The sequence below is a fragment of the Lissotriton helveticus genome, chromosome 11, assembly GCF_964261635.1.
Source record: "Lissotriton helveticus chromosome 11, aLisHel1.1, whole genome shotgun sequence".
In the NCBI taxonomy this organism is placed as follows: Eukaryota; Metazoa; Chordata; class Amphibia; order Caudata; family Salamandridae; genus Lissotriton; species Lissotriton helveticus.
In genome coordinates, this window is record NC_136072.1 from 1,102,112,281 (window position 1) to 1,102,136,799 (window position 24,519).

A 24,519-nucleotide genomic window follows, 5' to 3' on the forward strand; every position below is an offset into this window, starting at 1 on the left:
ATTTTTAACTCTAGAAGGAAATAAAAATGGTGCTTAATAGCTTTAATACATGGGTGCAACTAGACAAAGCCTACTTGCTTCATGTAGACATGACTTAATTTAGGAGGTTTTCACCTCGTGAATGGATAGATGTAGAATCCAGAAAACATTTAGATAAACGAATTACTGTCCATTAGAGGAGTGTAATCTGACACAGTCCACTGGAGCGTCATGTAAATTAGATATAGTATAGAATAGAGAAAGCACTCCAGCGAATGAATTTGATTGTAATGTTGATTACACCGACCTTGTACTTATCTACTATTTTTATCCAGTTTGATTTAATTTCCGATTTAATTTAGAGAGGTTGTGATTTTTAGACATTGCACTTTATATGGATATCATTTTGTCTATATGTACTTCTGTACAATTCATATTTCATGAATTGTAACACATTCGCCACTTGTAAATATCAGCATTATTTAGGAGTGAATGTAATATGGATTTGTTTGCGACGTACTACCAACCATGCAGTCAATATGACAGTTTAAATATGTAATGCCGCATGAGGTGTTTCTTCTATATCCTTGAGAAATATGTCATAGTATAAATGAAGGTAACAAAATGGCACTCTGTGTGAGAAAGGCAAGGCATACGGCCAAAATATGTTATAGGGTGGTCATGCTAATAAAAACATTGTGTATAAACTGATCCCGTGATGTGTCTGACCCTGTTCTGTTACTTCAAAAACAGATGGTAGACAATAAATATTTTTAAAATATATTATATTTTAGATACAAGGCACAATCTTCAGGTTACCCATTGTAGGTGGCCCCACCAGTTATATGAGCGGCCCAATTGAGTGCCGTCACCAGTCCTAAAACAAAACACTTTAGTGACACCACTGTCCTGTGGCATGTGTCGGCAGTTTTCAGGCAGAGGACAAGCCAGTGATAAAGGCCATGCACCGTCCAAGTACTAAACACAGACATAGGCATTCGGTTTAGTTCTAGCTTTGTGCAGGATTGTGCCGGTTTAGCCTGTAGATTGAACACAGACAAACATTGCTAGAACAGAATTGCGTGCCTGACTTGAATGTTTAGACCTTCAAAGCTGCTCATCTAAACTGTTACATAACTACTTTAACTTGACATTAGTCAAACAAAATAAGCTTTGGAATAAACCTCTCCGGCTTATGCAGCTTCAGAGCAGCAAGCGTTCACTGAGAATCAATTCCCTTGAAAAAAAAGGAATGTACCAGGAATAAAATTGTACTAATTCACCCAGAAACATACTTTGGGATTTCCTTTTGCTGAACCACTCTTACTACTGTTTTCCAATTACAGTGTTTTCCATTACCGGGTGGGTTGATTACTCCCAGCTAGAAAACATGCACCTTCATGCAAACATCTGAGCAATTACGACTTATTGCAGTTTAAGCCTAGGCCACAGTCACTCATCATTTCAAATGGAGTAACTGCCTAGATCAAGAAAACGTTTGCCTTTTGATGCTTGTTCCTACAACAATAGAAATGGTCCCTCGAGGTGATATTACAGCCCTACAAGAAGGACTCAGATGGTGACTGATCAGCTACTGTGTGCCTTAGCCCTAACAATCTGCCATTATTTACACTTCCCTAATTTAGCATTTTTACCCTCCTACAAATGTAAAACAGCTGTGTAATAAATAAAATGAGAATGAAAAACATTACTTATCAGTGTAGGAAGTCCTCCTCCCAAGGTCACCTAATGGTGACAGAGACCTTCTCGGCATCTACTTGTAGGGCTACTATAGCCTTGCTTAGACCACCATTTGGTTGTTTCATAAATCAGTAATTTCTAGATGTCCCAAGCTGACTTGGGTGTCTCTGCCCTTCAACCTTACTCTAAAGATGTATCTTTTGAAACAGAGGAGAATAAAATTTATTTTTTTATAAACAGAGTAACAGACATTGCAATAGTGTACAAAATATCAAACATGGCTGCCTCAGTCAGGCTTACATAATACCACCCTGCATTAATGATTCCTTTGTACTCCTCTAACGGAATGACACCAGAGCTGCATGCTGCAGAAAATCGTGCACATTTGTTTGGCGTCTCAGGATTATTGCACAATTAGAGTTAAATAAAATGGGATAAGTGTGTGCAAAATTAGAGTATTCCCTTTATTAAAATGTCTCCAGCATGCTGACATGCTGCAAGTTTGTTTAAATAAAACCCACTTTTGACTCCCTCTGCTTGTCTTGAAAAGGGCCATCATCATGCCACAGTTTAAAATGCTCCCAGGCACCAACAGTACACCTTCAATCACACTAAAGAGAAGGAACATGCAGTAATGACCATTTGTCTGCAGGTCCTTAAGGAGATGCAACTAATATGCACGCGGGCATGTGGTGTGAGAGACAATTCTCAGGGCCTGTGCAGCCACACATACATTTTGTGAACAAAACAAGATAAAGGACAAAGTGACAAACGCAAGGAAATTGTCACTGTTTTTTCTTTTAATACATATGGCAATACAAAGCCAGTCCAAGTTCCAGATTTTAATGTCATGGAGAAAACTATGCCTGTAGAGCTTGGTCCTCTCCATTTGTGGAGCGGAATAAAGGACACAACATACCGCTAATACCATCTCCACCCTCCACATTGGTAAAGGGACAAATGAGGCAAAGGAACTTCTCAATGAAGCTCAGAAGCGCCGTATGCACAAGTCCTCTCCACAAGGGTAGTCAATTTGATCCCTGAGCACCAAGGCTCGGTTTACAGCCCTTTACAGATATGAATGAAGCTGGGACGCATAAGACTTGCTGCAGATGATTTCCATGCAGAACCAGTACTTCTGGTGCACAAGCCTGAAGCGTGGGCAAGTAGAATATCCGGCAACATCCAGGAATTATATGAATGGGAGAAAATCCAAGCAGCACACAAGAATTGCCCCCAAACCAGTTTTTGACTCCCTAATGGAAGTTTACAAATAAATTCTTCTTTGAGAAGACAATATTATCCCCTCAACTCCCCCCAACAATGTGTCAGGCGAACAGAGATGTATAGAGTCAATGCTTGGGGTGGGGGGCACCTGGGGTTTCACTGGGGCTAAAAGTCAAAGCAGAGAAGCCAACTGAAACTAACATTAGGTTTCCTACTTAACCAGACACCTAGATACAAAAAAGTCTTGTTATGCGGCTGAGAGGCAGGCTTGGCGGATGCTTTGTGCCCAGGTGTTGAGAAGCGCTGTGACTGAGTGCTTGTCTGGAAGTTGCAGCAGCTTGGAAGTCATATACCGGTACACAGATTGTAGGAATGGATTGGCCTCTGAAAAGCAAGAAAACAATTTTAGCGAAAAACACGCACTCCTGTATTGGACTGCAGTCCTAGCTCAGAACAGTGTTGTCTATCTAGAATTAACGAAAACCTTCTCTTCCTCCAGGAGCTGACAACCACTCCCAACCCAGGTCAACCCACTAGACTAATCTTACCCATACGAAGTAGGACCCAGGTTTATACTAAAACTTAAATACTGTACCCTTCACCTTTACATCCACCTCTATAAGCAACAGATTCTACAGATTTTTGTTTAACAAGTTCTCCAGTTTTATGCCAACTTGTATTACTCTTGTGATATCAGAAGTTTCCGGGCTAGGGTAAAGGAGAGGGGCAAAAGTACATATGTTGTTATTGTATGACTTTATTCGATATACAAATATCATAAAAGTGTACACAGTTCATTCATCAGTATTGTAAAAAGGAAAGGTATCGTTTTGTCATACATACAGTACAAAAGGGAATTAAAAAAATAAGATATACAAGGTATAAAAAGTTCGTTAAAAATTATGCAGGGTTTAAGAACAATTTATATACAATAAAAACCACAACAACAAAGGGGATATTGCTGGAGCTCCATGAACTACATCATGTTCGCCCGGAGTAGCTTAGATCTAGTTAACCAGGCACATCCCAAATATTTTGCTGTCCCACAAATTACGCTGGGGATGGAGGTGTCCGTTGTAACAATGCGCAATGCCTCCCTATGGTTCTTGGACCCCAGATTGGTACACACAGGTTTCAACCATTTTCTTCTCGCCTGTTTGTACACTGGACAGGCAAAGAGAAAATGGGGGATAGATTCCGTGGGAGAAGCACAGCCAGGGCACCCACTATCCTTCTCCCTCGTGTGTGTCCACCCCACTGTGAAGTCATTCAGAGGGAGTGTGCCAGACCTCAACTTCAGGTAGAGTGCCCCGTCTCTCGGGATTTAATAATATCTAGAAAGGGTTCCTGTTTAGGGGTGGGCTTGAAGTCTAGAAACTTCTCCGTCAGAGAGCCATGTTTCAAGTTTCGTGTGGCTTCGTTAGACACCCACTCCCAATAGTCATTCTTGGCTACTTGCTTTGGTGGCGGGTCTGGCTTTCCCAGGCATCTGCCAGATCAATGTCCCCCACCAGCTGTTTCAGTTTGGATACCCAGGATATCCTATGGCCTGTATCTATTCGGACCAGTTCGGTCAGGGCAGAGGCATAGTTGCACAGTTCCGGGGTCCTTCGGAGACGTACCCAGAAAAAAAGAGGGCGTAGCCTTGCTATATCGCTTATTGAGTGTTTCCCATAGTCATGAAGGAGAGGAACCAGAGGGGTCGATGGAGGAAGCGAGACCAGGTCCCTGTAAAAGTTGTTCTCCGATCTCACTAGATCCATGATGTTCTCAAAACCCCACAGTTCCGCCCCGTATAGGGACGAGGGCAAGGCTTTCCCCTCATAGACCTTGATGGCAGGGGTGACAGGTCGACTGTGGGAAAGACGCTGGTGTCTTGCAATAGCCCCCGACACGCGTTTGTGATTGAGTAGCATCTTTGACAGATGGGAGTTCCATTTCGAGTTGTTGATCCATACACCCAGATAGTCGAAAGCTTCGACTAGTTCTAAAGGGGAGTCATCCAACTTGATGGTATTTCTGAAACGTTTAGATGGAGCCAGTGCCATTAGCTTGGTTTTAGTTGTATTTATGCACAAGCCTCTGGAATCGCAAAACTGGCTAAACCGGTCTAACAGTTTTTGTAAACCAATCGGGCTTTTAGAGATCAGAAGGGTATCATCTGCAAAGAGCAGCGTGGACGGTTTTTCCCCTGCCAGGGTTGGGGCGTCAGCTGGGTCCTCCCTCAGGTGGTCCACCACCCCGTTGACAAAGAGGGAGAACAAAGTCGGGGCCAAAACACAACCCTGGTGTACCCCTCTCTCTACCGCTACCCTCTCGGTCAGGTGTCCCTGGCACCCCCACCTCACTCTGGTATAGTTCACCTCATGGAGGCGTATGATCAGATCCAAGATCAGGGGGTGGGGGTTGTCTAAGTCAGACAGAACCTGCCAGAGCCTGGCACGAGGGACCAGGTCGAAGGCTGTTCTTAAGTCAATAAATGCCAGATAAAGGCTGCCTTTCTTGATTGTTACAGATTTCCAGTAGATCATGAAAAATCTGAAGACCTGGTCCATCGTGCCCACCCCATGCCTAAATCCTGCCTGGAAATGAGACAGAACTTCATCCTCGTCTATCCATGACCTCAATATCGTGAGGAGGACCCTGCCAACCACTTTCTGCACTACGTCGATTAAACTAATCGGTCTGTAGTTGGCAGAGTCCTCCCTATCCCCCTTCTTATAGATCGTCACTACCTCAGCACCTTTCCAGGAGTATGGGACCGGGTGGCCACCCGCGATGCGATTCAAAACCCGAAGGATGAAAAGGGCCCAAAGAGCTCCATCATGACGTATTTGGTCACCAGGAAGGCCGTCGGGACCCGCCGCCTTACCCGGCGCGATGCTTGCAATAGCCCAAAAACATCCCCCGAGTCAGGAGTCCCAGAGGTGACCAGCCGGGGCCCCTGCTCAGATGGTGAATCCCCCCCCCTTCCGAATACTGGCCATGAAAATGCTCAAACTATTGACGGCGTGTGATATGGTTTGGGATTGGGCATCTCCCTTCCTCGTGCGGATATTGATGAGCTCCCAGAATGTGGTAGAATTCTTCAGCTGGGCTCCAGATTTGAGCTCCTGCCAGTGCGTTTCTTCCCACGCCCGCTTTGCTTTATCTAGAGCCCTATAGTAGATCTTTCTCGCTAGGGTTATTTTTGTCTGGACTTTTGCTCTGAGGGCTAGTGATAGGTCCTGTCTTCTTTTCCTGCATAGAGCCGTGTACCACAGATTTGTTGCTTGTGTGGAGTGTGCTTTACGACCCCGTTATCTTTTATATGGAAAAACTCCCCTATCTTTCCCGTCCTCCCCTGGTATATCTCAATAAATTTAGAATCCTGTGGGGCCATTGGGGTAGGACTAGGTAATGAACCAAGCTCAATAATCTTCTGCTCCAGTAAGTCCCTAATGCTTTCCAGGGTCTGGCCCTGCTTTGCGACCATGTGCCACCTCAGACGGCGTTTACAATTAGATGGCTGAATCTCCCTAGTCGACAGCCATGGGGTTGTACCCTTGGCAATAAATGTAGTGTCCATTGCTCGAGTGAGTTGCATGGACAGAGGATTATGGTCACTTTCTAGACTCGGAATGACCTCCAAATCAATAAGGTCAGCCCATAACCCCACATCTATCAATATATAGTCGATACGGGAGGGGGAGCTTATCCTATTAAAAGTATATGCTCCACTAGGGTCAGAGCGAGTCCTGCCGTTGGCTGCTCTTAAATTATGCTCTAGGGTCAGGGCATTAATTTGTATGGCTTTTTGGGACCATTTCTTTATTGGGGCTAGATTGAGTGTTGGGATAACCCATTTAGAGTCCTCGTCCCTAGTGCCCAAGATGTCTTCTTCACTCAGGGGTTCGAAGGTGCAGTTAAAGTCTCCTGCAAGAATGATCCCTGCATTTTTGGAGATGGATGACAGCTCTGAGTCTAGAACTGATAGAGTAGATGTCTCTTGGGCACCTGGAGACCCTCTGACATAAATATTAAAGATCTCCAAGTGGGCAGCGTTTTTGGCCCCTCCAATGGTTAAATGCAGGATATCCTGGGAAGGAATATTGCGGTTGGATATCGACCAGTTCAGTCCGATGCTTACCCAGGTCTGAAGCCCCGCCGAAGGCCGTCCTCTGCCCGAGCTAGTCGCGGGGATGTGATATGTAATAAACGCCGGCATATATAGGGGGACCAGACTCCATGTCTCCTGGAACAAGCAGATGTCATATTTGCCAATAAAGTCATTCCATTCAGGAAGAGCTAATTTTTTTTGTGACCCCGCTATGTTCCAAGAGAGCAGCTGGATTACCCCCGTGGTGGCAGTGATATGATCTGCGTGTCTCACCTCTCCCGACCTAGGTAAGCCAAATGTATCTATTGTGGATTCCCTAGTGACCTTGCGTGCTACACCACCTAGCTCTAGTGTGGCCGTGCGTACACCTTCACCTCCTAGAGGGTGACTCACGGGAGCAAAAGGGAGATCTACTGGTCGCTCCCCCTCTAGTCAATCGACTTGGCACAACCCGGAGCCACCCACCTCCTGGGCCATCGACCAAAGCGGGAACTGACGAATCTGGATGGATGAATGCTCTGGGGGAGATGTTCTAAACTCGAGGGCTAATAGGTTCTCTGCTATCGTGGGGTCAAAGAACTGGATATCATTGCAGTCAGTACTAGAGTCCGCCATTGTGACCCGCCTCACTTTGGCCATAGCCTCCTGTATGATGGATCTGCAGCCCCTTGTGTGTCTCAGCCAGTGTATAGCCTTTTTGTGGATAGACTCGCTACTTTCATAGCCCCCTGCTGTGGTCCGTATTGGGACCTGTGTCATGAATAATGTTGAACTGTTATGACGATGAGATGGATCGCCTTGGGGGCTTGTGCATGTGGGTAGCCTACTCAGAGCGCGGTTAGGGGGGGGCTGAGGAACAATTTGTAGCTATGGATGGGGCCTGCCCCTGGGAGCGCCCTTTGGGTGCCCTGGGTCTCGCGGAGTCAGCATATGACCTAACAGTAGGGAGTGTAATATTTGACCCTACGGGGCCCTGTGTATAGTGGACCAATGGAGGAGGGGGATTGGAGGAAGCACCCCTGGGTTAGACCATGCTGACCTTTTTAGCTGTTATGCTTGGCCCTTGAAGGAGTGATTGAACTGGAACAGCTAATATGGCCGCTCGCCCAGCCAATAAACCCTCCACCTTGTCTCCCAGGGATACGACAATCTTTTCAAGCTCGGTAATCCTCTCTATTAGCTCGGTTTTAGAGAGCCCACACAGGTTACAGATAGCCGAATTCTCAACAGATGCCTTGTCGACATGACCCCCCAGAGAAGATGGAATGGTATCGTCAGGTACTAAATCAAGAAGTGCAAATCTATTTGAACAAGGTACCAAGGGGGCCAGAACATAACCCCTTTCCGGCCCACCGGAATGCTCAGCAGCTGGAGTTATATTGGATGTGGGGGAAGGGTCAGGTCCTTCCTCTGTCTGGGCAGGAATAATGTTCTCAGCACTCGTACAACGCTTGCGAGGATTTAGTTTGGCAAACATGGAAGGGATTGGTTTTCCTTGGGCCAAGGGAGGGGTCTCGATATCCTCGCGCGTGGCACTAGTCGGAGTTTTGGTGCTGCTGTGGCTTAGGACCGCTTTACAGTCATTGACTATTTCCTCGATTCTTGTCAGCACACAGTTCATTGCAGCATGGGGCACTTTTTCGGCTTTTTTCCTTTTTTATTTGTGGGTGACCCCCCTCCTTCCATATTCTTCCTCTTTCCCATGGTAACAAGTGACAGAGCAGAAAGAAGAAAAAGGAAGGTAGATTGAACAAAGCCTTCTTTACAAAGCGGATAAACAGACACTCCCCTTTGGCACCGCGGGCAGGAATTGGTCAAAACAGCCCTACTGCTAACGGCCATACAAGTACAGTACCTTTAGGGTTTGAAGAGGCAGATGGAAGTGGGGGGCCCAGCCCGGCCTCCTCCTGCCCCCGACGGCCCGCCCTTTGCCCGGGCTTCGCCCGGCGCGCGTCCGCGCGGCGGAGATCTGGGCTTCCTGAAGTACTTGCGGTGGAGAGAGGCGGGGTGGTCTCCTGACGGCCCCCATGGCTCTCTAGTGCTTTGAGTCCCTTCACAGCCCTCAGGATCCCGCAGCAGCAGCACAGCAACCAGGTACGCAGTGTCTCCCGCGAAGCGGGAGGCGCAAGGAGTTTAAGCAGTGCCCGGTGCGAGGGAGAGAGGCGGGGCGGTCTCCTGATGGCCCCCGCGGCTCTTTGGAGCTTCGAGCCCCTTCACAGCCCTCAGGATCCACCAGCAGCAGCACAGCAACCAGGTCCGCAGTGTCTCCCGCGAAGCGGGAGGCGCAAGGAGTTTAAGCAGTGCCCGGTGTGAGGGAGAGAGGCGGGGCGGTCTCCTGATGGCCCCCGCAGCTCTCTGGGGCTTCGAGTCCCTTCACAGCCCTCAGGATCCCCCAGCAGCAGCACAGTAACCAGGTACGCAGAGTCTCATATGTGTATGAGAGAATGACAGGAGACAGTGAGGAAGGAGCAGTGAGAAAAGACTCGAGAACAGACTCAATGGCACATCTTCAGAACACAGCTGTAATACTGTAGTTTTTGTTTTGCAGTTTTATATAGTGCAAAGATTTAAGTGATTTGGTATGAATCACAGGAGGTTAAGCACATTTCAGGCCTCAAAACTGCTTCTCTAGTTCCAGGTTAAAAGGTCTGGCACTCAGGCCACATCTCCTCCCCTAGTTTCCCAAATCACTTTTTGGGACATGTTCTGGCTGGGCTCTGCCATGCGTTGACATTTTCATCCTCACTGTTCAATGGATGTGCAATTCTCTTATGATCTGGAGAAATTATGGCAATGCTGCTGGACTCTTGAGGATCCTGGCCTTTTTTCCAAGCACCACTGGAGTTGCACGTTCCTCTCCCAAGACTGCTGGACTGAAACCACAATACAGATATTGCCTCAACCTGTACTGGGTCCAACCCATAATGACTTGTGCTGACATTCATTCACCCTCAAGACTCTGGGATGTCTTGACCCAGTTCTTAAGCACCTGTCTCACAGTACAGACCTAGAGCTAAGCACTGGATGCCTGCTTAGTAAGTTACAATAAGTATTTTAGCAGAATCACTGGATTTGTTCCTGTCCAAAAGGAGCTTGAGGCACCCAAGGAATGCAGTTTCCTCTGCCATTTGGGAAATAGATTTGTTAATTTTCACAGTATCCTCAGTAAAAAGAAAGTTTGTCACAGCCTTGAGAACCCAGGAAGGGAATGAACTTTGCTTTGAGGAAAAATGTAAAAAAACTCACAACAAGACCAAGTCTTTTACTTGATCAAACTCTGCCAGAGGTAACAGTAAATATGAACACATTTCCAAGTCACAGGGGGCATGGCCTGAAAGGCAAAGCCAGCAGACGCTCTCGGCTGACCTCCTCAGCTGCAGTCATCCTGCCCTGGAGAGGCATCAGCAGTATCCCAATGAAGCGTGGGAACTGTGGGCGACCTGATCATGGCCATTCTCCCCCTTCTCGGCAATTGAGGGAGGGCGACAACCGCAGCAATAGCCACCCTTCATTGGAGGGAGTAGCGGTCAGGTGGCGCAAGCGGTATAAAAGCCCTGAGGCAACGGGGGTTGCGGTCCTCCTAGGCAGAGGCCGCAAGAACTGGGTGTGGCCCCTTGCCACCCACCCCGAGGTAGAAGACTGAACATTAGCGGTGCGAGCTGATGAGTGGAGCGGGTGGAAACTATCATGTGGTGCGGCTGAGGACAACGAGCCAGCACCGGGGCAGATCAGGGCATTGGTGGCTCAATCCATGCGCTGTTGCCCCACTAGTGCACGACACAGGACGAGAAGGCCTCTGGCCACTTATTTCTTGAACTTTGCGCTGTGGGGAGGGCCACAGCTGATAGAAGGGACCCTAGGGGCGGATGAGAGGCTCCAGGCTCACAAGACTGAGCGGGTAGGAGAGGCACCGGAAGGGGAGACTGCAGACCCAGGCCTGGGCTGGAGACAGCCTACAGACTTATCAAGGCCAGCTAAGTGCCTCCCACTTTTTTAAAACAAATTTTATTGGGTTTTGTTTCATGCATCATACAATATCAATTATATATCCTGTGCATCCTACTTCCCCAGTACAGGCCCCCCATGGCTACATTTCGGATAATAGGCTAGGATGTAAACAAATTCAAATATTCTGAACCCCAATAAAGTATAAGCTCCAACACTCCTTTTCAGTTTCGTAAGTAAATCCCCTATAAACCCTCCCACCTCCCCAGATCCCCATCATCGATATTTACAATCAGCACTAGTCGTAGTATTCTGTGTGCACAGGAGTTGGCAGGTAATGTTCTGTGTGATGTGCCTGTCATGTCTCGGGGATATTCTCCAGCTGTGTTACTGTTCCACTATTTCATTTAGTATACCATAGTCCCGCAGAGATTGCACTAATGCGTCCCATGCCTGGGCTGCTTCTAAGGCCTTTTCATTGCGTTGCCTTTGCGCAGTTTGGAATCTTAGCACATTTTCACCTCCGGCCCATTTAAGGAATTCATTCCTCCACCTAGTACTATTGGGTCCCGCTATCGCTTTCCAGTGCTTTGTGATTTCGCGTTTTGCCAATACAAGACCCATATCTATGAATTTACTCGTGTTTAAGACCCCTACGGCTAAATCAAATTCTAGGCCCCTCTCCGTTATTGCGTTTAGAGTGTCTCCCACCTCCTTCCAGTAAGGAGCTAACATAGGGCACGTCCATAGCATGTGATCTAGTTCTGCCCCACTGTCGTGCACCTGGGGCACGCTTCCGAGTCTATTTCAAAGTTTTTTTTATCTTTCCTGGTGTCAGGTATGCCCGATGGAGGATATAGAAATGCACGAGCTGGAATCGTGCATTACGCGTGCTCTTCCAGGCCCTCCGCATTAACTGTGCCCACACTGCCTCGGGAATATCTTTCCCTATGTCAGCTTCCCATTTTCCTTTCAGGGTCGCCAGAGGTGGTAGCCCCTCACCGAGCATTCTGGAGTAGAGGCACGTGACCGCCTTATAAGTGCCCGCCGCCATCATAGTATATTGGCAAGCCATTGTTGTTTTTGGCTCCACCAAACCCTCTCTCCAATGCTTCTGTATAGCTCGTGTGAGTGCTGCGTGCAGCAGGTAATCCCCTCTAGGTAAATCAAACCTCTCTAGGAGTATCGGGTATGGCATTAGTTCTCCGTTTTCATACAAGTCCCCCAGCATTTGAACTCTCGCCTCCTCCAAATTTCGCAGCTGCGCCCAATCGCCACCATGTGGTAACGCTGTTAGCATCCCGATTGGGATTTCGGGGGCATATGGGTGTAATATGCCCACCCTTCGCTGCGATCGATTCCAACATAACCGGATAGTTTTTTCCTCCTGTGTCAGATCTCTAAGGTCTAATCTCTGCTGTAGTGCTATAAAAGAAAGGACATGGCGAGGTATGCCTAGGCCTCTTTTATGCTCCGGACCTCTGAAATCACGCGCTATTTCCTGTGTGTAGACCTGCAGTTGAGCTGCCAAATAGCATAGTTCAAAATCAGGAATTGCTAGTCCCCCCCCCTCCGTTTTAGGTCTCATTAGCGTTGTTAGTGCTACCCTTCAGCGCCCCGTCCCCCAAAGGAAGGACACTATCATGGACTTTATAAGGCGGAAGGTTTTGGCGGGTATCCATACTGGCAGTGTTCTGAAGTAATATAAGAGCCGTGGAAGCGCCACCATCTTTAGCAGTGCTATTCGGCCTGCCACTGACAGCGGGAGAGTAGCCTAAAAGGCCATGCTGCCCTTCAATGCCCGTAGTCCGCGTCCGATATTGCCCTCCAGCAGGTTGACTGGCGTATGGTAAATGTATACACCCAAGAATTTCAAGCAATTGGGTTCCCATCTCACCTCTCGGGTCGTGAGGGGTTGAAGCTCCCCCCGACGTACTGGGAACAGGCACGTTTTAGACCAGTTCACCTTCAGACCGGATAGTTCCCCAAAGCTCGTTAGCAGGTTTGCGGCTCTCGCCATTGCCTCACCGGGATCTTCAAGAAAGAGCAGGAGGCCATCTGCATATAGCGATATATATTGTCGCCCTGTCCCGCTGTATAATCCCCCATAGTGACTTCCCGTTCGTGTTGACATCACAAGGGGTTCCATTGCTAACGCAAATAACAGGGGAGATAGTGAGCATCCCTGTCTCGTGCCCCTTTCCACTGAGTATTGAGGCGATATTAACGTACCCGTTTTCACTGTGGCCACTGCTGAGGTATATAGCACCGTCGTCCACTTCAGGTAATCTTCCCCCACTCCAAAGCGTCTCAGCACTTTATAAAGATACTCCCATTCCAGGCTATCAAATGCCTTCTCTATGTCTACCGACAGTATCATCGGCTGCTGAGCCCCAGGATGATCTCCCTCCAGTAATCGCATCAATTGGCGTATGTTCGTGGCCGTATTGCGCATTGGTATGAAACCAGCTTGGTCCTCATGTACCAGCGCGGTCATGTGTTGTAACAGGCGAAACGCCAGGATGCTGCTTCATATTTTATAATCAGTGGTGAGCATCGACAGCGGTCTATATGATGCAGTGTCTCCGCTCTCCCTCCCTGGCTTCAATAAGGGTATTACCAATGCTTCGCGCATGGATTGTGGTAATCGCTCCAGCCGTTTTGCTTCTTTATAGACTTCGACCAGTCTGGGTGCTAGAAGGTCAATAAACTTTCCATAAAATTCTATGGGAAGCCCGTCCAGACCCGGGGTTTTGTTGTGCGCCATACGTTTTATGGCGCACCGTATTTCCCCTAGCTCCATCTCCTTGCCAAGGTCTTTCGGCTGGTCGTGGTCCAATTCCGGAAAACTGAGCCCTTCTAGGAAAACATCTGTATCTGGATTACCGGCAGCTAATGTGATTTTGTACAGGGTTTCATAATAGCTCGTAAAGCAATGCAAAATCTCAGCCTGGGTGTAGACCTCGTCTCCGTTCACTGTGCGCATGGTCACTATGGGGGACTCTCTTTTCGTGGGGTTGGCAAGCCAAGCCAGCAGGGCCCCTGCTTTGTCCCCTTCTGCGTGGGACCTCGCTGTATACGCTTTATAGTCGAAACCGCGGAGGCGCTCTGTTTCCGCTGCAACTGCTTCTTTCGCCTCGCTAACCTTCCCTTGCAGCTCAGGATGACCAGGTCTTAAAAGTTCTGCCTCATGGAGCTTCGTATCAGCCCGTTCCAGGTCATCCAGGAGCACTTTCCGCACCCCTACATGTTTCCCTATACAGAACCCTATGATGACTTATTGAAGGCATCCAATTCTGTTGCCCTTGCTCCAGTTGTGCTAGCATTGTCGCCAAAGTATTGCGTGATCCGTTCTTCCAACGCATCGTGAAAAAGAGGGTCTTCCAGTGTTTCCGGACGCAGCCTCCAAGTATTTGATATTTTGATATTTATTAAAATTTGTATAGCGCGACTATCGCTCCGGAAGGAGCATCTTGGCGCTGAGCCCACAGAGAACCAGCAATGGAGAACAAGGATCAGATAGCTGCGAGGACCGATGAGTCAGACTGAGAGAAGATCCAGGTCTTCAGGAATTTCCTAAAAAGGCTTTCTGAGGGGGCATGCCTAAGGTTGGGGGGGGGGAGACAATTCCATGCCTTGGCAGCCAAAAAAGCAAAAGTTTTTCCACCTTTAGTTTTTAGTTTAATTCTGGGTACAGTAATTAAATTAGCTCCTGAGGACCTCAGGCAACGAGTTGGAATGTAGCGCAGAAAGCGCTTGGTCAGGTAAGATGGGCCGGTATTCCTGGTAGATTTGAACACCGTGACAAGGAGCTTAAAAAGAATTCTCTTATGGAGGGGCAGCCAATGAAGAGTGTTAAGGGCTGCAGAGGCCGAGGACCTGCGGGGGAGTTTCAGAACAAGCCTGGCCGCTGCGTGTTGAACACTTTGCAATTTCTTAAGGGAAGATTTCTTTATGCCTGCTAGGAGGCCATTACAATAATCCAGCCGGGAGAGAATAAGAGCCACCGCTACTGATTTCCTGGCTGAGATGGGCAGAAAGTCAAAAAATTTCTTTAGCTGCCTGATCAGGCTGAAACAGCGCCCCGCAGTAATGCGCACATGCTCGTCGAAGCTAAGGGACGAGTCAAATTGGACTCCAAGATTGCGGGCTGAGATGACCGCACTCGGGGGTGCTTCGGAGTTATGAGGCCACCAGTCTTTAGGGGAGAAGAGGATGCCTTTGCCTAGGGGTATTATTTCAGTTTTGGCACTGTTACATTTAAGATGATTCAGGTTAAGCCAGGAAAAAACTTGGGAGAGGCAATTTTGAAATCTAAGGGCAGCGTCGGGGTGTCTTTTGTCAATAGTGACGACAAGCTGAGTGTCGTCAGCGTAAGAAGTCACGAGGATCCCATGGGATTCAATCAACGTAAGAAGGGGAGCCATATATATATATGAAAGAAGAGAGGGCTCAGTATTGATCCCTGGGGCACACCTGAGGTGGTGGGTCTTTCGCCAGAAAGAAAGGGGCCTAAAGAGACAGTTTGCGATCGATTGGATAGGAATGAAACTATCCAGGCCAGAGCGGAACCCGCGACACCAATCTCACGCATTCTGTTAATGAGAATGGTATAAGAGATGGTGTCGAAGGCCGCGGTTAAGTTGAGCAGGATGAGCACAGCTTGTCTGCCCTCATCCTGCAAGAACTTAATGGTATCAGACAATTCGATGAGTGCAGTTTCTGTGGAGTGGCCCGGGCGGAAGCCGGATTGCTGTGGATGCAGAATGCGTTTGTTTTCCACAAAAAATTTTAGTTCCTCGTGGACTAACTGCTCGGTGATTTTGCCAAGTGCTGGGAGAAGGGAGATTGGGCGCATGTTGGATAAATCAGTTGGGGATTTATTTGGTTTCTTCATGAGGGGCTTAACTATGGCCTTCTTCCATTCAGCAGGGACAGTGCCAGAATTAAGGGATTCATTAATAATGGCATTGATTGATGGGGTAACAACCTCGATGAGGTGCTGTAAAATAATCGGGGGACAGGAATCCGTGGGGGCTCCTGATCTGCAGGTCAAAATGGCCTTTTGTGTTTGTGCCAAAGAGACTGTAGTAAAGTTATTCAAAGAGGGAATAGTTGTGACAGTGTCTTGTATGAGGGTAGGTGGAGGGGGGAAATCCTTATGAATGTTCTTAATTTTGTCAATGAAGAAATCTGCTATTTGGTCGCAGAGGGTTTGTGATGGGGGAATTTCAAGTGCCAGTGCCTTTGGGTGGGTAAAGGACTTTACTATGTCAAAGATGGTTTGTTGTTTCTGTTTGGCTGCGTCTATGGCTGAAGTGAAGAATACCTTGTTTGCTTTTTTTATGTTAGAAAGGTATTGTTTCCTCTGAAGAATGTATATGGATCTGGATGAGGGATCATAAGTCTTCCTCCACTCTCTTTCCAGGACCCTACACTTTAGGTGACAATCAGTGAGGGCCTGGGTATACCAGGGAGCATTGGGCTTCCTTTTGCCTTGACCTGATTTTTGGTTGGTGGGGTTGGAGTTGGCGGAAACCACTCCATCCATCCACAAATGAAAGTTTATAGAATCTTGTGATACCTCTCCCTCGATAGGAGGGGGGGGGACAGAGGGCTGCGGGTTCAGCTTGATGCGCTCGGCTACTTTCTTCCAATTGATGGGAAAGGGGGTGGGAAAGTGTTTGATGTGCAATGACGAAGAGGGTTTGGTCATGATGGAGAAGGGAATGAAACAGTGGTCTGTCCATATTTGCGGTAATGGGGAAAAGACATCTAGGGAAGCCAGGTTTGTGCAGATGCCGTCAAGTGTATGTCCGGCCTGGTGGGTAGGGCGGGAGACCAATTGGGAAAGGCCGAAGATCTCAAGTGAATGTAAGAAGTTGAAGGTGAAAGGGTCTGTGAAGGATTCCAAATGAAGATTAAAATCCCCGAGAAGGGTGAAAGTGGGATAGTGGGTCATGAGTGATCCCAAAGTCTCGTCGAGGGAGTCCAAGAATGATGTGGCATTCCCAGGGGGACGATAGACAAGTCCTCCTGATAGGGAGGAGGAGGGGTTGATGTGGATCACAAAGCCCATGCTCTCACAGTCCTTAAGGGAGGCCAGATCGAATGTGTGGCACCTGAAGAGTTTCTTAATAATGATAGCCAACCCGCCTCCTCGACCGCTGGGCCTGTCCCGCCTGAGGATGGTAAAATCAAGAGGGAGGGCAGTTGCCAGGTCGGGGTTAGAAGCATCGTGTAGCCAGGATTCAGTGATGAATAAGGCGTCAAGATCGTTAGACAGAATAAGGTCATGGATGTCTTGTCCATGACAAGTTAAAGATCTGGCATTAATAAGACCGCAGTTAAAGGAGACCGACTTGTGACGGGGAGGGGAAGGAATGGAAGGAGTAGGGCATGCGGGTCCCAGAGATGACCATCCGCATGAGCGGCAGGAAAAAGGGCCCCAGAAGAGGTCTGTGGGGGGGTGAACTTTACAAGTGAGGCTTGCTATTTTCGGGCGCATGGAAAGCAGCGCGTTGGAGTCATACCTAGGAACAGGGAGGTTTAGGGCAGCGTGGGCCGCGCCCGGCGCGATCCTGGCACGGACGGGCGCAGACGGGCTTGGCTTCGGCGCGCAACCGGCGCGCCCGCTGCGCCAGCCCGCTGCGCCGTCTGGGAGGATGACACATGATATAGGAAGGAGGGAGGGTGGGAGGACGGCCCGACTTGAGCGCTGCCCTCACCTTCCTCACTCAAGATGGCGCCCACCGCCGAGTGATGTTAATTAAAAGCGGCTGGGCTGAAAGAAGAGGAAGAGAAGGTGTAAGGAGTGTCAGAGTGCCTGTCTTCTCAATTCCCCTTAATATAACAGCCCCCAAAGTTAAAATACGGCGGTTTTATAAAACGTTTAAAAACGCTCCAAATATCTTGCAGAAAAGGCTAAAATCAATGCGCCTCAGATCGCGAATTGTCCTAGCTCTTCAGCAGCTCGCAGCCCCAGTTCCCCTCACCAGGGAGAGCTTCTGTAGGGACACTGGAGACGGTAGGGAGCCACTGCATGGTGATTAATAAAGGATTATGGTCTGACACTGTCCTCGACAGATATTCAGTTCGCACGATCGCCGGCATTAGCATTGGGGAGCATAGCACCGCATCTAACCTCACATGAAGCTCGTGCACACCGGAAAAGTAGGAGTAATCTCGGTCTTGTGGGTGTTGTGCGCGCCAGCCATCTATGAGGCCCCATCTCGTTTGCCATTCCAACCTACCCTTGGCCGTGCGGTGTGTCAGAGAGTCCGCCAACGGGGGGTGTGACCTATCAAGAGAGACGTCCAACACAGAGTTAAAATCGCCACCCATTAGTAGCGGTCCTACAAGAAAGTGTGCCAAGGATCCGGATAATGTCGCTAAAAAGGACAACTGGTCGACGTTGGGTGCATAAGGCAATGTCCTTACCCCGCAGTCTTCCTGATATTGCTACGAACCTTCCCTCTGGGTCAATGATCTGGTTGGTTAACCGGAAGGGGACCCCAGCTCGAATCCAAATTAAAGCGCCCCTGGAGTATGTGGCGTTATATACTTGACCCCTCCATCTGCGCTGCAATGCTAGCCCTTCAGCCTTCGTTAAGTGTGTCTCTTGGAGTAATGCTATCTGCACTCCCCTACGTACCAAGTAAGAATGGATCTTGTGGCGTCTCATCATGGTGTGAAGCCCTCTCACATTCCAGGTTATACATCTCAAGTTAGCTGAATCACCCAGTGTCCCACAGCGTCCTGTGCTTTCCATCTCATCTATCCCTTAGGAACTCCAAGTGTGGTGGTGCGTCTACATCGAGGAGCCCTCCCTGTAACACCCCAAAACAGTCCCCGCTCCCCCCCCCCCAGAACACGACCTAGTAACCTCCATCTAGTTCCAATCCAAACTCTCCCAAATATCAACATTTGACTAACCCAACAGTAGCCACTGTGGTGCGCCTTAGGGGCGATAAGGGAGGGTTGGCCACCAACGGGAAGCCGCCCAGTCCCCAAACTCCTCACTGTGTTATCGAGCCCCAAATAAGCATCATCTCAATGACCACCCATCCCTTTTCCAAAACCAGCAACTCCCACCCATAGTCACAGCAAGCAGTTTACCCCAGTCTTTATGTCGAACCCATACGGCTCACCGGGTGCTTCTATCCTTCGCCCAGCATTCCCTCTGCTGTCGCCGGGGTAACCACAGGCAAGGGTGCACTGTCTGTGTCCGAGCGCTCAGTGTCTGACTGGTCATCACCTTTTTCAGTCTCCACCTCTGCCTGTGAAAGAGAGGCCTGCGTTCCCGATAAGGCGGACACCACCTCCAGGACTCCCAGTCGCTCCGCAGTTGTTTCCGATTGCGATGGCCTCCTCAATCTCCTCTGTCTATTGCGGATCCGTCGCGACTTGCGTTGAGGCAATCCTTCCGAGCGCAATCCTGGTCTTTGCTCGAGGACATCCTTGCCGGCCTTGTATAGTTCTAGCCAAGCACAAGCATCGTCTGGAGTATCAAAGAACATAGTCGAACCATCCACAATTACTCGTAGTCTCGCTGGGAAGAGCAGGGAATATTGTAGACCCTCAGCTCTTAGTTCCATCTTAACTGCCAGGTAAGAGGTTCGTCAGCGCTGTGTTTCATAGGTGTAGTCCGGGAAGATATTAACCTTGCTGTTCTCCACCTGATAGGGACCATTCACTCGTGCATTTTGGAGCAACAGATCTCTGTCTCGATAATGTAATAGCCGGTCTACCACCGGGTGCGGGGGGGCGGCCCTGCTGCGGCGGCCTAGACGGAACTCTATGCGCCCGCTCTAGTGTGTAGAAAGTGGAGAGACCTTCCGGCGCCACCACCGTCTGAAGCCAGTCCTCGAGGTAGCGTACCATGTCTTGCCCCTCCACCTTCTCCGGTAGGCCCACTATCCGGATGCTGTTCCGGCGATTGCGCCCTTCGGCCTCCTCCACTCTCCTCTCCAGCGCATCTATGCGATCCAGTGCGTTTGTCATAGTAATTGTGAGGTCCTTATATGCCGGTTCAAGGGTTTGAACTGTGTCCTCCAGCAACTTGACCTTATCAGACAGTTTTCCGTGATCAGCTCTGAGCAGACCCAGTCCTGTGGCCACTTGCGCTATGTCCTGTTGGAGGGCCGCACGGGAATCCGCTATTGCAGTCAGGATTTTGTCCAGCTGGGATTGCAGTTGTGTGTCCCGTGGTTGTCCGAGGTCAGATGGTTCCCCCTTGTCCGGTGCCTCAGTGTCCGACGTTGGTTGCATCCCACTTTTGTTCCCTTTAGGTTTCCCCATGGTGGGGGTGTACTACCCACTCTGTCGCTCACGGTAAGGAATATGTAGTTCGGAATCGAAAGGAACTGCGCAGACCTCCGCCTCGAAGATCTTACCCCAGTCACCCCCAACACCAGACCCCGCTGCACCCCAACCGGTCGTCTCTAGTGAGGTGTCATGCCGGTCCGTTTCTCCCTCGCTCGACTATTGCTCCTCGCGAGGCACCCTGGTGACTCTGGTGTATATGATCTGCTTCCACCAAGGTGCCGAACGGGTTTTCCCCTATTGACCGGTGGGGCAATCAGTGAGACCACCTCTCGGCGTCCTGGCTCCAGCACTGCAGACAGCGCTGCGGCCCACCTCTGCCAACGTTCATGTGGTGGGCCCCTAGTTCGCCCAGCCTCAGGTCTCTTCAGCGCCACGGAGCGCCGCCGGGGCCGTCACCGTGGGAAGTCAAGGCCGGTAAGCAGAGTTCTTGGGGGCCCAGCAAGGTCCCGTACAGAGCCCCGCGGCACCGTCTCCCCCAGTAATCAGCCTCAAGTGCAGCCGCAACAGGAGGCAGGCCTCAGCTCCTCCCGGGAGCTCCCGAGACGTATTGCGCAATTCGGGGCAGCCAGGCGGGCGAGGCAGGAGGGCGGCCAGCGGCTCCTACCTCCCATGCAGGCAACAGGGCGCGATATGCGCTTGCTTCTGTCTCGGTCGTCCGCCGTAGTTGTGGTCCGCTCCGAGAGGCCCAGGAGGCGGTGACACTGTGCTCGACAGGCCCTCGGGGAGTGGACTCGCCCGCCCAGCTCCCAGAACAACAGTCCGTTACACAGTGGTGCGGCCCTCCGTAACGGGCCGGCCCAACATAACTCGCCCTCCGGATTCACGGTTCCCCTGATCACGAACCGCCCTTCAGATGGTGTTTCTCGGCTCCGGTGGTGGAACCATGACTCTCGGGGACCATTAGGACCGGCTGTGATCACGGTACTCGTTCCCGGGTCCACAGGTCCACAGGAGCAGCGCTCAGTAGCTCTGACACAGGGGAACCCCTTTCCCCGACTTTCAAATGGAGACAGGGGTCTTTAGAGGCATTGAATCAGGATTAATGGGGGCTCAATCCCGGAGCTCAGCGCTCAAGCGACCCTCTTCATCGGCGCCAAGCCACGCCCCCCCTAAATGCCCCCCACTTGCTATGCTAGAACAGGTATAGGCGGCCCTGTGGGTGGTCACTGGTGAGCCAGACTGCGCATCGGCTGCCCCTGGGGTTGAAGCTCCTGTACAACAAGTTACTTACCTTTGGTAACTCCTTATCAGGTACAAACGGCCTAGCAGCAGGTTCCTTACTGTAGGAAACTACCCCTTTGTGACATGGTCATCCCCATTTTTTGTTATTGGTACTGATGTTTATCGACTGATGTGCACTGGGACCCTGCTAACAAGGCCCCAGAGCCAGTGCTCTTTCCCTTAAACAAACTACATGTTCAATTTTTAAACCTATTGGCAAGGACTTTAGCACCCTTGTAAGTCCCTAGTAAATAGTACCCCTGGTACATAGGGTATGGGTACTAAGGAGGGACCACAAGGGCTGCAGCATGCATTGTGCCACCTTAAGGGACCCACACCCAAATCCATGCAGACTGCCATTGAAGACTCTGTGAAATGGTGCAAACCATTGTGAAAATACATGGCACCATCCCTGTGTGCCATGCCTACAGACATTGCACATAATATATCTGTAAGCCACGCCTACACCAGGCCTTATGCCTTATAGCCCTAAGGCAGGGTGCATTATATTACACGTAAGGACACATCTGCATGAGCAGATATGCCCCTGTGATGTCTAGTTCCATTGTTACATTTTACAAGTGATCAGGGGAGCCATGTTAAGTATATCTAGTGGGCACTGGTCAATACAAGTTACCCAGCTACATAAAGGCTTCACTGAAAATAATGGTGTTTGGTATCAAACACCTAGTCTTGACAAATCCATAGTGATGTCAGTATCAGATTTGTTCTGACATGTACACAGTGGGTACCTTAGAGGTGCGCCCTGAATCCTGCTGGTCTCTGGGCTGGCTAACTGGTATTGTCCAGCCTGCCACCACAAACAAGTTTCTGACCCCCTGCAAGTGAGAGCCCGGGCTCTCTACGCTCAGAAAAAATGCCTGCTAGGGAGGAAGGGGTTTTAACCTCCTCCAGCAGGATGGCTGGTGATTTAGCATATCAAGACCAGAGGCTTCAAAGCCTCTACCGCCTTTGAATGAATGAAAGCAAAATGCTACTTACCAGTATGCATCTGTTCTTGGAATGTAGAGCTGCAGAGTTGCACACTATGCATAGATGGCCACCTAGTGTTGGGCCCGGATGTTTGCAGTTTGTTTTGTTGTAGAAAAGTCTTTGGAAGTCACGGGATAGGTGACTCCTCCTTTGGATGATACTGCACATGGGCATCGGCTCCATCCCCAGATTGTTTTTCGCCATTAGGGAAGTGATGGAGCTGTATAAGAGATAGTGATGTCCATGTGATATGTATCTAATTAAGATAATATTGGAACAGATAAAGGTAGCCGGGGAGGCAGGTGGGCGTGTGCAACTCCGCAGCTCTACATGCCAAGAACAGATGCATACTGGTAAGTAGCATTTTCCGTTTGAGGCATATGAGCTGCAGATTGCACACTATGCATAGATTACATAGCAGTTCCCACACCTAGCGGCGACCACCAGTATCTGTTGCAGTTGTTTGAAACTGAGTTTTAGTACAGCCTGGCCCACAGTGGCTTGCTGTTTAGTTTGCACATCTACACAGTAATGCTTTGTGAATGTGTGCGGTGTAGACCATGTAGCTGCTTTGCACATATCATCTAGGGGAATGTTCCCTAAGAATGCCATTGAAGCCCCTATCTTCCTTGTAGAATGGGCATTTGGAGGGATTGTTAATGTACGCTTTGCTTTTTGATAACATATTTGTATGCATTTAACAATCCACCTAGCTATCCCTGATTTTGATATGGGATTGCCTTTATGTGGCGGTGAGAAAGACACAAAAAGTTGTTTTGTTTTACGAAAAGCTTGTGTCCTTTCAATGTAGTACAGTAATGCTCTTTTGACGGCTAATGTATGTAGAGCTCTTTCTGCGACTGTTTGAGGCTGCGAGAAAAATACAGGCAGCTCAACAGATTGATTTAGATGGAATGGTGAAATTACTTTAGGAAGGAATTTCGGAATAGTACGCAGAACTACTTTGTTGTGATGCATTTGCAGAAAGGGTTCTTGAATAGTAAATGCTTGTAGTTCACTAACCCTTCTAAGAGAAGTAATTGCTACTACGAAGGCTACTTTCCAAGTTAGAAATTGCAATTCACACTTGTGCAATGGTTCGAATGGGGGTCCCATTAACCTTGTGAGGACTACATCTAAATTCCACACTGGTGCAGGTGGTGTTCTGGGAGGAATTATTCTTTTGAGTCCTTCCATGAACGCTTTAATAGCTGGTACCCTAAAGAGAGATAGATGTTGTCTATTTTGTAAGTATGCTGCAATGGCAGCAAGGTGTAGCCTGATAGATGTTAGGCTAAATTACACTTTTGAAGGTGTAATAGCTATCCTATTATGTGTTGAATGGACACATCTAAGGGATTAATTTGGTTGTTTTGGCAGTATATGACAAACAGTTTCCACTTAGCAGCATAACATGCTCTAGTAGTGGGGCGTCTAGCTTCTTTGATAACGTTCATACATTCTGGGGGAAGGTTGAGGTAACCAAACTATGACCTCAGGAGCCAGATCGCTAGGTTGAGCTGAGCTGGGGCCGGGTGTCTGATCTCTCCATGGTTCTGTGTTAATAGACGTGGAGATAGGCTTAGCTTTTGGTGTGGTACTACAGACATTTGTAACAGCGTGGTGTACCATGGTTGTCTGGCTCAAGTTGGAGCGACAAGGATGAGCGTCAGGGAATGTTGCTGTAGTTTGCGTACCACTAAAGGAAGTAGTGGGAGAGGAGGAAAAGCGTACGCAAATAGTCCTGACCAGTTCATCCATATCGCATTGCCTTTGGAAAATGGGTGTGGGTATCTGGCGGCAAAGTTTGGGCATTTTGCGTTTTCGTGGGTGGCAAAGAGGTCTATTAGAGGTTGTCCCCACATTTGAAAGAACGGATGCAGAACTTGTGAATGAAGTTCCCACTCGTGGATCTGCTGCGTTTGTCGACAGATCTGCCATAGTGTTTTGTACTCCTGGGACGTGTTGGGCTAATAGGAAGATCTTTAGTGGTACAGCCCATCTCCATATCTGCTGAGCTAGCAGAG

The 24,519-nt window shown here is 49.0% G+C and overlaps 1 protein-coding gene across 2 annotated transcripts in view; it reads right to left on the bottom strand.

Moving 5' to 3' along the window:
- Positions 1-1,878: 1,878 nt before the first annotated feature.
- The window catches only part of MED15 (mediator complex subunit 15), an 800,982-nt gene continuing 778,341 nt past the window's right edge, over positions 1,879-24,519 (bottom strand). For both annotated transcript variants that reach the window (XM_078667783.1, XM_078667782.1), the window contains exon 17: positions 1,879-3,291. In XM_078667783.1, coding sequence (XP_078523909.1) covers positions 3,155-3,291 — 137 coding nt within the window. In that variant the 3' untranslated portion in view covers positions 1,879-3,154. The remainder of the gene's footprint in view (positions 3,292-24,519) is intronic.